General features: G+C 40.9%; 1 protein-coding gene across 1 annotated transcript in view; it reads right to left on the bottom strand.

Moving 5' to 3' along the window:
- LOC132497106 (patched domain-containing protein 4) overlaps positions 1-12,408 on the bottom strand; it is a 152,886-nt gene extending 140,478 nt beyond the window's left edge. Inside the window, exon 1 of the mRNA XM_060110044.1 lies at positions 11,983-12,408. Coding sequence (XP_059966027.1) covers positions 11,983-12,408 — 426 coding nt within the window. The remainder of the gene's footprint in view (positions 1-11,982) is intronic.
- Positions 12,409-12,734: the final 326 nt, after the last annotated feature.

Below are 12,734 nucleotides of genomic sequence, written 5' to 3'. Positions count from 1 at the left end.
CTGGGGACTCCAGGATCTGTTTGTGAATGAGTTAGAATGTCTCAAGCTTGTTAAAACTAGAGGTAGTTAGCCTTCCCAGAACTCATTTATGTAGCAAAGTATAATATTATTTTCACTGATGAAAAGATAGAAGACATGGGATCTGGCTGAAGAGTAAGTAAATTTTGGCTAAGCTAAGACTGGGAGTATTTTGAAATTCTTTAATATGATGCTTTTAAAACTCAATATGGGACCATGAAAAAGCCAAATAGTTAATTCACTTGATCCTTCATTCATTCAACAGATATTTCTTTATCTCCTACTACATGCTTATCGAAGGAATGGGCTAACAATGAATAGTATTAATGAATGGTTACAACGTAGTAAACACAGACCATCTCGGGATATGAAGGAATTTAGGTTATCTTGATGGAAATCAAGGAGCTAATAACAACTTAATAAGAACTGAAAGTCTACTTCAAGTCCTAGTATTATACGTCTTTGAGCTATCAAGATTTATTACCTTTGGCCCTATCACCATAATAATAAATATTTACCATGTGCCTACAGGTTTTCTTATTAATCTCCTGGCAGAAAGGTATTAAGAAAGGATGCCTTTTAAAGCGTCAAGGGGTATATTTTCCCAATGACTGGCAATCCAGGACATCTTTGGAGCCGAGCAAATTGAGTAAGACATCATATTTCTGGCCAATGAATATCAGATTAGGGAATTACAGGAGAGAATGAAGTTGTTTATTTTAGCTACAGAGCTCCTATGGAGGCAGCTTACCTGGCAGGGAAATGGTACTGTGATTGCTTACATCACGGCAAATGCTCTCTTTCTGAGACCTCAGACTAAGCCTTGAAGTGGAGGTTCCGAGGAAGTGGTATTATTCCCTTGTCCTCTCATCCTATGAATCTGCAAAGGAGCTCGGTAGGATGGGGGGATCGTTTTCTGGTCTAAGGTCCCTCAGTGTTTCTCAATCTGGTTATTCACTGGAATCATACAAAGAGCTTAAGAAAATACCAATTCTCAGGCCCTTTCTCCAGAGCTTCTGATTCAGTTGGTCTGGGGAGGGACCAGGCATCATATAATTGGAAAGTTCCTGAAGTGTTCCTTTTGAGAATCATGGAACTATACCAGGTGAAAAGCAGTAAAAATTACTTTGTAATAGGATAAGCCACAAGGTACCCTTAGAAGCTTACTCTTGGATGTGGTCCTTAAGAACGCAATTTACAGCATTTTGGAGTTGATCTATAAATAAATCAGGTCCTTCTAATTTCTATCCAAGGTTTTTCTTGGGACACCTGCTCCCCTGGAACTTGTTGACCTATATTTGTATCTTGCTTTCATAAGTTCATATGCTTATGAAAATGACATTTTAAATCACATAAGAAAATGCCCTTTTACTTCAGCTTCTGTTGATAAGCCAGAATATTTTCCATTTGTCTGTTAAGGATTGTGGAAATCAGCTCCAAAAACACTGTTCTAGATATACTCTCAAGATAACAATAAATGAACAATTAAGTAAATTATGCCACAGTCACTTGCCAGACTTCTGAGCTACCAAAAAATAATTATTTAAATTCTTATAAAAAAATGAAAATAAATCGGATCAAAAAAGACATGCACTCTATATAACAACTGTGTACTTTATAGTTAAAGACTGGAAATAAATTGTTTATAGAATTGGTGAGTGGGATTGTGAGTGATTTTTCACTTGGTGTTGTTATGATGTTGGATTTAGATAAAAAATTGTTACAATTTATTAAGAAACCACTAAGTGCCTGAAAGTTTAAAAAACTGTAGAGTGGATATTAATAATACTTTTAATGTAACATAAAAAATATTAATAATGCTTTTTTTAACATAGAAAAACTGAGGGGCAAAGACGTTAAATAACATGTCTAAGGTCATACATCTAATAAATGATAAAATTAGATTCAAACATAGATTTGTCTATTTCTTTTTCACTACCCTCTTCATCATTATTTTATAATTTTAAAAGAGGGGCTCAATCAATAAGAGGCTCCCCTATCTCAGCCCATTAAAAACTAGGGCCTACCTCAGTAAAAAAACATCTGTTGCTTTAGGCTAAACGGGCCGCATTGTCAATGCTTATAACTTTAACATCATCAATAACTTCAGGGTTCAGAGCTGAGGGAAAGAAGGGAAGTAAAAATCTTATGTCAATTTAGTTGTCAATCACCAAAACATGCTTCTATCAGGAAGAAGACTAGTAGGATAACATCAGTTTATAAACAACTTTCTCGGATAAATTAACTAAAAACGTAAGTGAACATTGTTTAGCAAGAGACACACTGATAACATGTGATTAGTTAATAAAAAATGTCTAAAAGCCTAGAAAGGATCCAATTCCTTAAAAATAATCCCCAGGGTAACAATGGTTGAAAAGAATGTACTGATAATAAGAGTCAAGCAGCTAGTACCAGTTTTGTGTGCTATTCCCTTAGAGAGATACGCCCAACTACGAAAAGGGGTCATTAAACTAGCGCAGCCCCTGAGCTTCTCACTCCTCCCTGGGAGCTTAGCAGGGTTCCTGTCTCCAGGCGCACTTCGTGGTGACCCACTGGCCCTGACCTCATGCTCCATTACTCAGGCTTTGCATCACCCACCCCAGGAATTTGCCCTAGAGAAATCATTCCCCAAATTGCATTGTGCAGGAAGACCTGGATCCTGGGGAGGGAGAAATGACAAGCTAGACTTTTCTCACATTTCTTTTAAACTAGGAATATGAACAGGAGAAAAAAAAGAGTATGTGTACATATATGCATGTACAAGTTATATAAATTTACAAAAAAATACTGATTATAATATACACAGGAAAGGTGATTCCTCAGTTTACAAATAAAAGGTGTCTTGCAGGTAAATTACAAACCAGCCAGTGATGGGTGACTGGCTACCAATATTTAGAATTATTTTTGAGGGTAATTTTAGCAGTTCTGTTCAAGTGATGCTTTTTAAAAGACTGCTATTTTTCTGAGTGGAACACATGTCAGGAAAGCAGGATAAAAGCCTAATAAAGACATATCTATTATTTTTTAAAAAGCTTTATAATCTTGAAGGAAAATAAGATGGGTTCTAAATAGCCCATATACTTATTATGCTTTTGCACAAACGTTTAAGAGCATGCTTCACCTTTGACTTTAATGCCACATTTCATACATGGAAAGGGTAACCAATCCTGTCTACGGGTTTAGCTTTTGGCTTGCTAATATTCTCATCCTACAAATTTTCACTAATCTGCCACATCATCTATTTCCTCCCTCTCTTCCTTCCTTCCTGAAGTAGGACTTCTGTTCTTCTTCACTTCTTTAGCCAATTCCCTTTGTTTTAAGAAAGTAATTTCTCTCTCTACCATGACATGAATAGAAATGATAAAATCTTTTACTTTACATTTTGTGACCTCTAGTATTTTTGCTTATGATGCTCTCAGTCCTACTACATTTAGCATGGGTAACTAAATAAATATCCCTCTCTCCAATCTAATGATTCTCAAACTTGAGTAACTGATGGACACTTTTTTTTGTATAGTAAAAAATTTCTTCTCAAACTATAGTATTGACCTAAATTATTTTACTTATGATAAACTGCTGTTTTAATATAGATATGGTTCTGGCTAATGTGGTCAGTTTCTCTTTTTTAAATTTTTAAAAATTGAAATAGAATTGACTTATCACAATGTATTAGTTTTAGGTGTACAACATAAGGATTTGATATATATGTATATTGCAAATGATTACCGTGATAAGTTTAATTAACATCCCTCTTGTAGCAGCCTTCAAATATACAATACAGCATTGTTAACTACAGTCATTATGCTGTACATTGTATCCCCAGGACTGATCTTACAACTTACTTTCTTTAATTACATTTCTATTTACGTATAAATATTTTTCATAGATAAAATATAAAACAAAAGAATCTTCTAAATGAAACATTTATCCAGTGCAGTCTTTCATTTCACTAGCAAATAAATATTTGGAACTATTAAAACAATTAATGTAACTTCGGCTTCCTAAGGCCAGAGTATCCATAGGAGGTCGTATCAAGAGGAACTTACATTTCATTTGCTGGAATCCCCACTTGAATAAGACAGAAATTCTGGCCTCTGAAAACTTTTACCCATGCATTTCCTAGAGTCTTTAGAATGTCTTTATTATTTCCCAAATTGGCCTTTATGGTCTGCCTCTTTGGCCCCCTGGCTAATGGCCACTCTTGTGAGTTAGAACTGGTGCTGGTCCCCTGACATTCTGAAGTCTGTGCTTGGGTCTTCGGATGTGATTCTTTGAATTCCCATCATGCTACGTTGCCAGATAAAATACAGGATGCCCAGTTAAATCTGAATTTCAGATAAGCAAAGAATGCAATATTTAGAACATACTTATACTAAAAAAAAATTTTGTTTACCCAAAATTCAAATTTAACCGGGTGTCCTGTATTTTTATTTGCTAAATCTGGTAATCCTACCAGGTGTTCGAGCTGCCTCTCTGCAGGCTTTCCCGAGCTGAAGTCACATGCGTGCTGTGTATAGGTGGGGGAAAGAATCTCTCTCTCTCTCTCCCTCTCTCTCTCCCTCTTCTGGTGGCCCTTTGTTTCCTAAGCCCAAAGGCAATCCTTCTTGTGGCACTTGTATCTCAGGACCACTCACAGAAACAGCTTTCAGTGTCTTTCTGTGGCCATCTTTCTTTAGGGTTCAAGCACAGCCTTGGAACAGCAGGCTGGCTGGGATGGGCTTTTTTCCTGTCCCCTTGCAATTTCCCCCAAGGGCTTGTTCCACAACCTCCCCTGTACTGGCTGGCTCCACACAGGCAAATCAATGTATGTAGTGAAAGCTACCAGCCCTACTAGGTTCATTAGGCACATACAGTTATATTTTAGCAAAGACTTGCTAAAAGTCTATATAATACAAGTTAGACTGTGATTGAGGGAACTGCCTTCAAAGTACCTCTAAAGTGCATAAAAGTGCTTTCTACCTTTGGAAGCACTTAGAGAAGCTCCATGGAAAAAGCAACTTTTAAGAGATGTGCATTTGACAGTGTGAAAGAAATTCCAAGCAAAAGGAACAGTATGAATGAAGGTAAGAAAACAGGAAGGTTGGGGGTGGGTTTGCTTCAGTTTGGTTGCAGCATAAGATGTACTGCAATCTGAAACTTCAAGTAAAGTTGGAGCCCTGGTCAAGAAAAGTTCTCAATGGCTATGGTCAGGAGTTGATAATGTCTTCTCCAGGCAATGGGAAACTCTAGCAGGATCTGGTCAGAGGAAAATGTAATCAAGAGATGCAGATGATCTTGTTATACAGGCTAGGTTCCAAGTGTGAGAAATTATGTGAGAGAGATTAGATTATTGCCTAGATAAAATAGGTAAGAGGTAATGAAAGCCCAAGGGAGAGACAGTGAGGAAGAAACGAAGAAGAAATTTGAAAAGGAGACCTTGGTCTTCAACCTTGATAATCCATTATACTCATCAGAGGAGATTTAAAAAATTTCAGTGTCCATGCCACCTCCTGACTGAGTCACAATCTCTGGAGATGAGATCCACACATCAGTATTTTTAAAGCTCCTCTCATGATTCGTACACTCAGCCAAGACTGAACAACTCTACTGCAGAACAGAGATTCTCATACATCTGCAGGAGTCAGAAGCACCTGGAGGGCTTGTGGGACCTAACCCCTAGTTTCAGTAGATCTGGACTGAGGTCCAAGAATGTGCATTTCTAGCAAGTTCCTAGGCAATGGGGATGCTCTTGGTCTAAGGGCCACTGTGGCATAGAATGAATTAGCTCTTACTGTTTACATGTCTCGGCTGGGTAGGAACCCTTTAAACATGTTTCTGTCTATAAGAACCCTTTAAACATGTCTCTGTCTTCCAGAACCTGAGCCATCCTCTGCCTTCAGCCTTTGAGACAGAAGGGGGAAGTAAGAGTGGCACAGATGAAGCCTCTCCTTGTAGGGAGGGGAGCTCTGAAGGGGAAACATCGGCTGTTCCGACACAAATCCTGTAACTAAACAGACCCATTCATTCTAAGTGCTGCTCATCAGGTACCTTTCAGAGGCCCTGAATTCCAGAGAATGAGCCTTGATTTCAATGAATGGCTGTGCCATAATAATCCTGTCTGAGAAAGGGATGGATTGCAAAGCCACTTTAAAAATACACTCCACTTTAATTTTATGTTTCATTTTCCCCAAATACCCTTGTGCCTATGTATAGTTCCTATACCTTGTGTTCTCATATAATATTAAGATGATTAGGCTAATGAGGGCTTAATGTTGCTACTATTGTAAAATAACTGTAAAGGGGCTTGAGAAAAAACGTTGCTCATTTTTTTTCTTAAAGAGATGGTTAGATTTAATTTCAACATTTTTGGAAAATACTGAACGACAGTAATCAGCTTTAAGCTCAACCAGGTGACAGGCCCAACTACAGATGATAAGGATGAGCATTTCCTTAATGTCACAGAAGAATCCTAGAGCTTGAAGCCCACATTGGAGATGGGACTTATCTGAGCTCACACAACTGGTCTTTACAGAACTGGGGTCAGAACTCAGGTCTCCTGAATATTTCTCAATTTAGTCTGCATTGTATTATCCCATGCTATCTCATCCATTCTTTCTTCCTGATGCCAATTTAAGACAGAAGTACTCAAGCCTGTTTGTCACATAAGCCCCTGGCTCAGAACCGTGGGTCACCTGACAGGCTTCCCACACTCAGTTGATCCTGGAGTCTCACCTTAATTTGTTCTGAGTTGATGTGAAATAATATTAAAGGTGAAATCATGTGCCAGTGAGGAATTTATTAAACTCTTTGTGGCAAGTTCCATGATCGTCAGATGGTAGGAGTTTGCCCAAACTGGAAGCTTTACTCCCTTGTGGGTGAATAAGGGAAGTGAAGCTTCACTGCACCTTCATCTGGGCCGGTCTCTTGAGTGAGCAAGGGGACTGGTGTAAAGAGCAGCAGTGGTTTCAGCAGGGATTTGAGATGGCTCGGGAATTATGGCCCTAATTCTTCCTTAACACAAAGGGCTGTTGTCGCAGAGAATAGTGCACGGTGTACAGGGACCTGATCTAGTACCGTGGTTAAGAATATAAACTTCAGTGCCAGACAGCCCTGGATTTAAATCCCACTTCCAACATATACTACCTTGGGGACCTCTTAGAAGTCACTTGACCTCCTGGTCTTTAGGTTTAGGTTCCCAACTTATAGAAGGGGAATAAAAATATTCTTCCCGATTCACAAGCTTGTAAAAATGACATGCTGTGTATAAAACACCACATTGGTTGGGACACAAACTGAACATTCAATAAGGTAGCAATTTTTTCCCCTTATTAAGAGAGAGAATCAGGAATGTAAACTTTAATCTAAATATAAGAGAAGACCTTGACACAGCTGTCTTTTGAGGTTTTAGAATGAATTAGGGAAAGAAGTCTATGGAATAACTTTTCCTGGAAATCTCTGAAAGTAATGTTGGTCTTTACCTTCCATGTTGACTTAAGTTGCTCTCCCATTGAGATTGGAACTAAATAATTAATGGCAACAGCCTCCAAATTAGGAAGATGTACTCAAAATGTGCCCAAAGAAACACTCTTTTTTTTTTTTTTTTTTTTTTTTTTTTTGTGGTACGCGGGCCTCTCACTGTTGTGGCCTCTCCCGTTGCGGAGCACAGGCTCCGGACACACAGGCCCAGCGGCCATGGCTCACGAGCCCAGCCGCTCCACAGCACGTGGGATCCTCCCGGACCGGGGCACGAACCCGCGTCCCCTGCATCGGCAGGCGGACTCTCAACCACTGTGCCACCAGGGAAGCCCAGAAACACTCTTTTAAGAAGCAGGAAAATCTATCTTTGTTCCTCTTCTTAAATGTGGTACGTTGCAGCACATACACTTCATTTAAACATCTGTTTAGAGGTGTGTATTAATGGAATTTAATGGGGAGGACAGGCTGCAGGGGAAGCAAATATGCTTCATTTGTTTCTCACCATTTGCCATGAACCACATTTCTCTGTTTCTTCTTTACTTGGCCTTTTTCAGTGGTAAAAATTAAGAACTAGGGACATACGGAAACTGTTACTTTCTTGGAACTAGCAGATGGAAAAGTGAGGTTATCATGGCCTACCTAAGCAGGGAAATATTGCCTGTAACCACTTGAGCCCCCTGAGTTACAATGACAATATTTCTTGGAGTCCAGAGCAGTCCTTGATTAAGGATTTTGAGTGCCTGTCTCATTTTAATCAAGAGACTGGTTCCAACAATATGTTATGTGTTTAATTCAAAATTCAGTCTGGCTGCCTTGTATTGACTTATACAATGTGTATGTTTAAATAAGTAGAAAAAATGGTCCCCGAATTACCAGGGTCAAAAAATTTATAGAAATCTGGAGAGTGTAGAGAATACCTTTAAAGTAAAAGCACATCATAGAATTTGAAAAGTGATGATAACTTTGCAATGTTACAGTATAAATGAACAAATTTATCAACAGACCGACCAGTGATGTAAATACTGTCTGCATAGAACTGGACAAGGTTGGGGTGGGAGGTTGTGAATAGTACAGAAGGAATGTAAGACTTGACCTTTGTGCTTACTCAGGGGTATAGTAACGTAAAGATTATAATGACAGGCACAATTGTACAGTTCATATTATTTGGGGGTAGGAATTTCAGATTCTGGTGTCTTTTCTATGCAGCTTTTGAAAATGTGTGTATGTCTCATTTCTTCTGTAGTATTCTAAGCTGACTGCTCCTTTTTTCATATCAGCTTTATCTGAGCCTCTCTTTGAAATTCCATACCAGCAACTTTTTGTGTCCCTGCTTATCTGGATCAACTTGTCAAGATAATCATGTTTATCAGAAGTTCTAAACCTTTCTGTGCTCAGAACCACTTGGGTGTCTTAATAATATTTGGAAGATGCCCTTCTAATCGTCATAACTAAGATTTCTGGCTGCTCCTTTCTGTCAATCAGTGTTTATACATCTTCAGACTACCTCCAGGCTCTGACCTACTGCTTCTTTTATGTCAAGAGATTGCCAATTCCTACTCACACTATCCAGCCCCTGCCGTTTATTTTGCATTTTTCCTTAACTATTGATTCTCTGCCCACCAACAGCATTATCCAGCACTAAAATTTTCCACAGTGGCCTGAGTTGGGAAGATCGGTGACCCAAGTATGACAGAGGAAAGCAGCATTAATTAGAGGGCCAAAAACTGTGTATATAAAAATTTCTCTCAAATCTCATACAACAGAAGTTCTCAAACTTTATTGTGGGTCAGCATTCTAGGGACACTCTTTGAGCATCACTGTCACACATGAATTAAAATCATTTCCAGATCACATATGATCAAAACAAAAGCCCATCTCACTTTGCTCTGTGCCAGGGAGTTCTTCACCTGAAAGGCCTTGCAGACTCTTTGAGAGGATTCTAGGTATCCCTGGAATTCCACCAATTATATTTTATATTACATTAGCATGTGTGATATTATATCTGGATGCTTGAGAGGGACCATTACTCTCAGAAGATTACCAAAGAATTCATTTACCCAAAAATAGCTTAAGGACCCCACTGACAGCATGAAAAGAGAGTCAAGCCAATGCATTTGAGGAGACATTGATATTAGAATGTAGCAGAAGAAGGGCTTTACAGATTAGAGAGCCAGTGTATAATTCTCCTGTTCTTGTTATGGTTAGTAGAATAATTCCACTAGTACTACATGGCCCTTTGTAATCAATTACTCCATTCTTTGATTATCCACTGACTCCGATCAAGATGCAGATCAACCAACCAATCAGCCAGAAAGTTTAGACAGAGCACCTATTATAGGCCTAGCCTAGTGGACTCAAAGATTGCAGAGTCCCTGCTTGTAGGTAACTCAGGGTGAGGACCCTGACTTCTACAATTAAGCCCCATTAGGGTAAGAACCTTGCTTTTCTTGCTCCAGACTGTCTGTGCCTAGAAGAGCACCCAGTAAATCATAGGAACACAACCAATCATTATTAAAGGAGTGAATTAGAGACCTCAGGGGTTTGTATCGTAAATGTCATAATGATATTGCTGGATAAACAAAATGCCCACAGTGGTTGACTGGACAAAGCCCTTACACCTGGAGAGTACTGCTGACTCAAGGAAATAAGGGACTTAACTAAGACTGCATATTAATAAACTGCAAACTTGCTTCAATAGGGAAAACAAACTGAAGTTTAAATATGTCACAGTTTCAAAATCTTTCTTTACACCAGATGTTTAGCACAGGACTCAGTTAAAAGACTGTAGGCGAAGAAGATCACCTTTTCACTGCATCCTTTTCTTGAGCAAGCAATAATGTTGATGGCAAAGGATTCAGGAAATGGAATGCATGTAACCCAACCACATACATTCATCATGCTCCTTTCAATAAGTGTGAGGCAGGCAAGCCCTTACCTAGATTGCAAGCTGATGAATCATCTGTCTAGTTTCACTAAACCCCAAGGGACTGCTCCTCTGAACAAGAGGCTGAAACCCTGTCAGCCTCTGGATACATTTAAACAAGGACAGTATGTTAAAAGGAAGCAGGTCATGGGATTTCCTGAGGAATTCTTAGTCTCTTAGTGCATTAAATCCTCCTTCAATTCAGGAAAAATAGCCTTTTTATCTCAAAAATCCTGAGAAACGTATTTTTTAAATTGTGTACAGATGCTGTATCAAATAAATAAATAGAAATATTAGCAATTTTCTATGTTTGGCCACCCATTCATTGAAACTGGGGTCCCTCCTATTCCATGATCTCCCCAGAAGCACACACACATCCTCACACACATTAGAAGAAAGAAAATTCCTTCTTCTTGGGAAACACCTGTCTCGGGAATTCTTGGCTGTGCAGCCTGTGAGCATGCACAGGGTCGAGCATACAAATGGTGCAGTGACTCTTTTGGAAGTCACATTTGTCCCTGAAACTTCAGTCACCTGGAGACTGCATGCCTCACTGCCTGCAGCAGCTCAAACCTGACAGTGTGGAATGAGTTTAGAAATCTCATCTGAGCAACAAAATCTAAATTGAGAGTTTAAACAGTAACATCTATTTAATGCCGAAATTATCATTCACGGCAACTTTTGCTGACTGTGGATTTCTTTCTTTTGCTATTGGGCTGTTATAATAATCTTGTTCTGGTTTGGATTGTGTGTGTGTGTGTGTGTGTGAGTGTGTGTGTGTGTGTAAGGAAGATAACAGGACTCAGTTAACTAGTACATCAGTTAGTCGCACATCTCTATTTTCACACATAGAAAATTTCTGCTGCTTTGGCTGTGCGAACACACATACACATAATTCCTGGAATCCTTACCCCATTCATACCCACTGCTTTCAGACACACACTCACAGGGTAGTGAAGCACAAACTCCCTACATGTCAAAATCAACCCAGGTTGAAGATGTAAATAGGTGGATATGGCACCAGGTGGATGTGTAATCAGTAATAAGAAACACATCGAGCCCCATAATGAAAAGAAATCCCCCAAATTGTTCAGGATTCCCCCTCCCCCTTCCATTCACTGATTTATTAACCCTGAACAAAGATGTAATTGCAGGGTCTCAGAAACAACTTTTTTTTTCTTTTTTTTTTTGGCATTTGTTTTGTTTGACTTTGAATTTCTTAATATCTAGTCATGCCATTTATTGCCTGTTTTCTTCACTCAGTTGCCCATAGTTCCCCCCGCCCCCCCAAAATGAAAGAAGCACCAGCTTCTGAGTCTTAAGGATGAGACCTCTGCATTTTCTCTGCTTGTTTAGGGCAAGAAATGAAGAGCTGCCTCTTTAACTGGCAGAAGCATGCAGGAGGAGCGTACCTTTAATTTAGTGCTGGGATACCTCACTTGCACCCTGGCTGTTGTCTTATTGGAGACGGCAGCCTGCCTGAGATCCTCTAGCACTGAAATAATATCATCCAGCACGCATTTCTTATCCTGATTTCTCAACACACACAGATGGGAAAAAGTATAATTATAGCCCTTGTGGTTCACCTTCATTTCCAGCACGGCTCGGTGGGTCTGCAGGATCCCCTCAGCCTGGAGCAAAATATTGTCCCCGGGTGGGGAGAGGAGGATCACCCTGCCATACCTCCCGGGGGTGTGTAAGTCCGAATAGAGCTGGCTTTTGGACTGGTCCAGGGGGAAAAGGCTGCTGGCCAGGCTGCGCTCGATCTTGGCCAGGCTGTGGCTGGGAGCGACCAGGCGCTCCAGGTCGCCCTCGGGCTGGAAGCGGTTGAGCGCGCCGAGGCCGAAGGTGATGGTCAGGACTGCGGGCACGGTGAGGAAAAAGACCGGGTGCCGGCTCACGCACGAGCCCAGCCTGTGGCAGAACGACTGGAGCCCTCTGCGAAGCACCTGCCGCAGCATCCTCCACCAAATCCAGCTCGCAGGCGCTCCCGGCCGTCTTAAAAAGCACATGTGACATGTGTAAGCGCCGGGCTACCCCCGCCTCTCCCCCGTCCCACCCGCTCCGGGTCTGCCCCTCGCTCCACCGCCGCCGCCGCCGCCTTCCCGCCCCCTCCGCGCTCACCCCTCACTAGTCCACCCGGTCTTTCCCCGGCCCCACCTCCATGCGCTCCTACTACTCTTTCAAACACTGCAGCAAGTTGCAGCAGGGCGGGCAGGTACCCACCGCGCGCGGAGGCGGGCGGCGGGCGCTGCGGGGGCCCTCTGGCCCACCCCTCCCCGGCCTCCCCACGCCCTGGCCGCCTCCCGCGCCCCCTCTCACCGCATGAGCAGCGATC

The sequence above is a fragment of the Mesoplodon densirostris genome, chromosome 10 (genome assembly GCF_025265405.1).
Source record: "Mesoplodon densirostris isolate mMesDen1 chromosome 10, mMesDen1 primary haplotype, whole genome shotgun sequence".
NCBI classification, from domain to species: domain Eukaryota; kingdom Metazoa; phylum Chordata; class Mammalia; order Artiodactyla; family Ziphiidae; genus Mesoplodon; species Mesoplodon densirostris.
The sequence above is the reverse complement of the archived record's forward strand: the minus strand, read 5'-3'. Positions and strand labels throughout refer to the sequence as shown.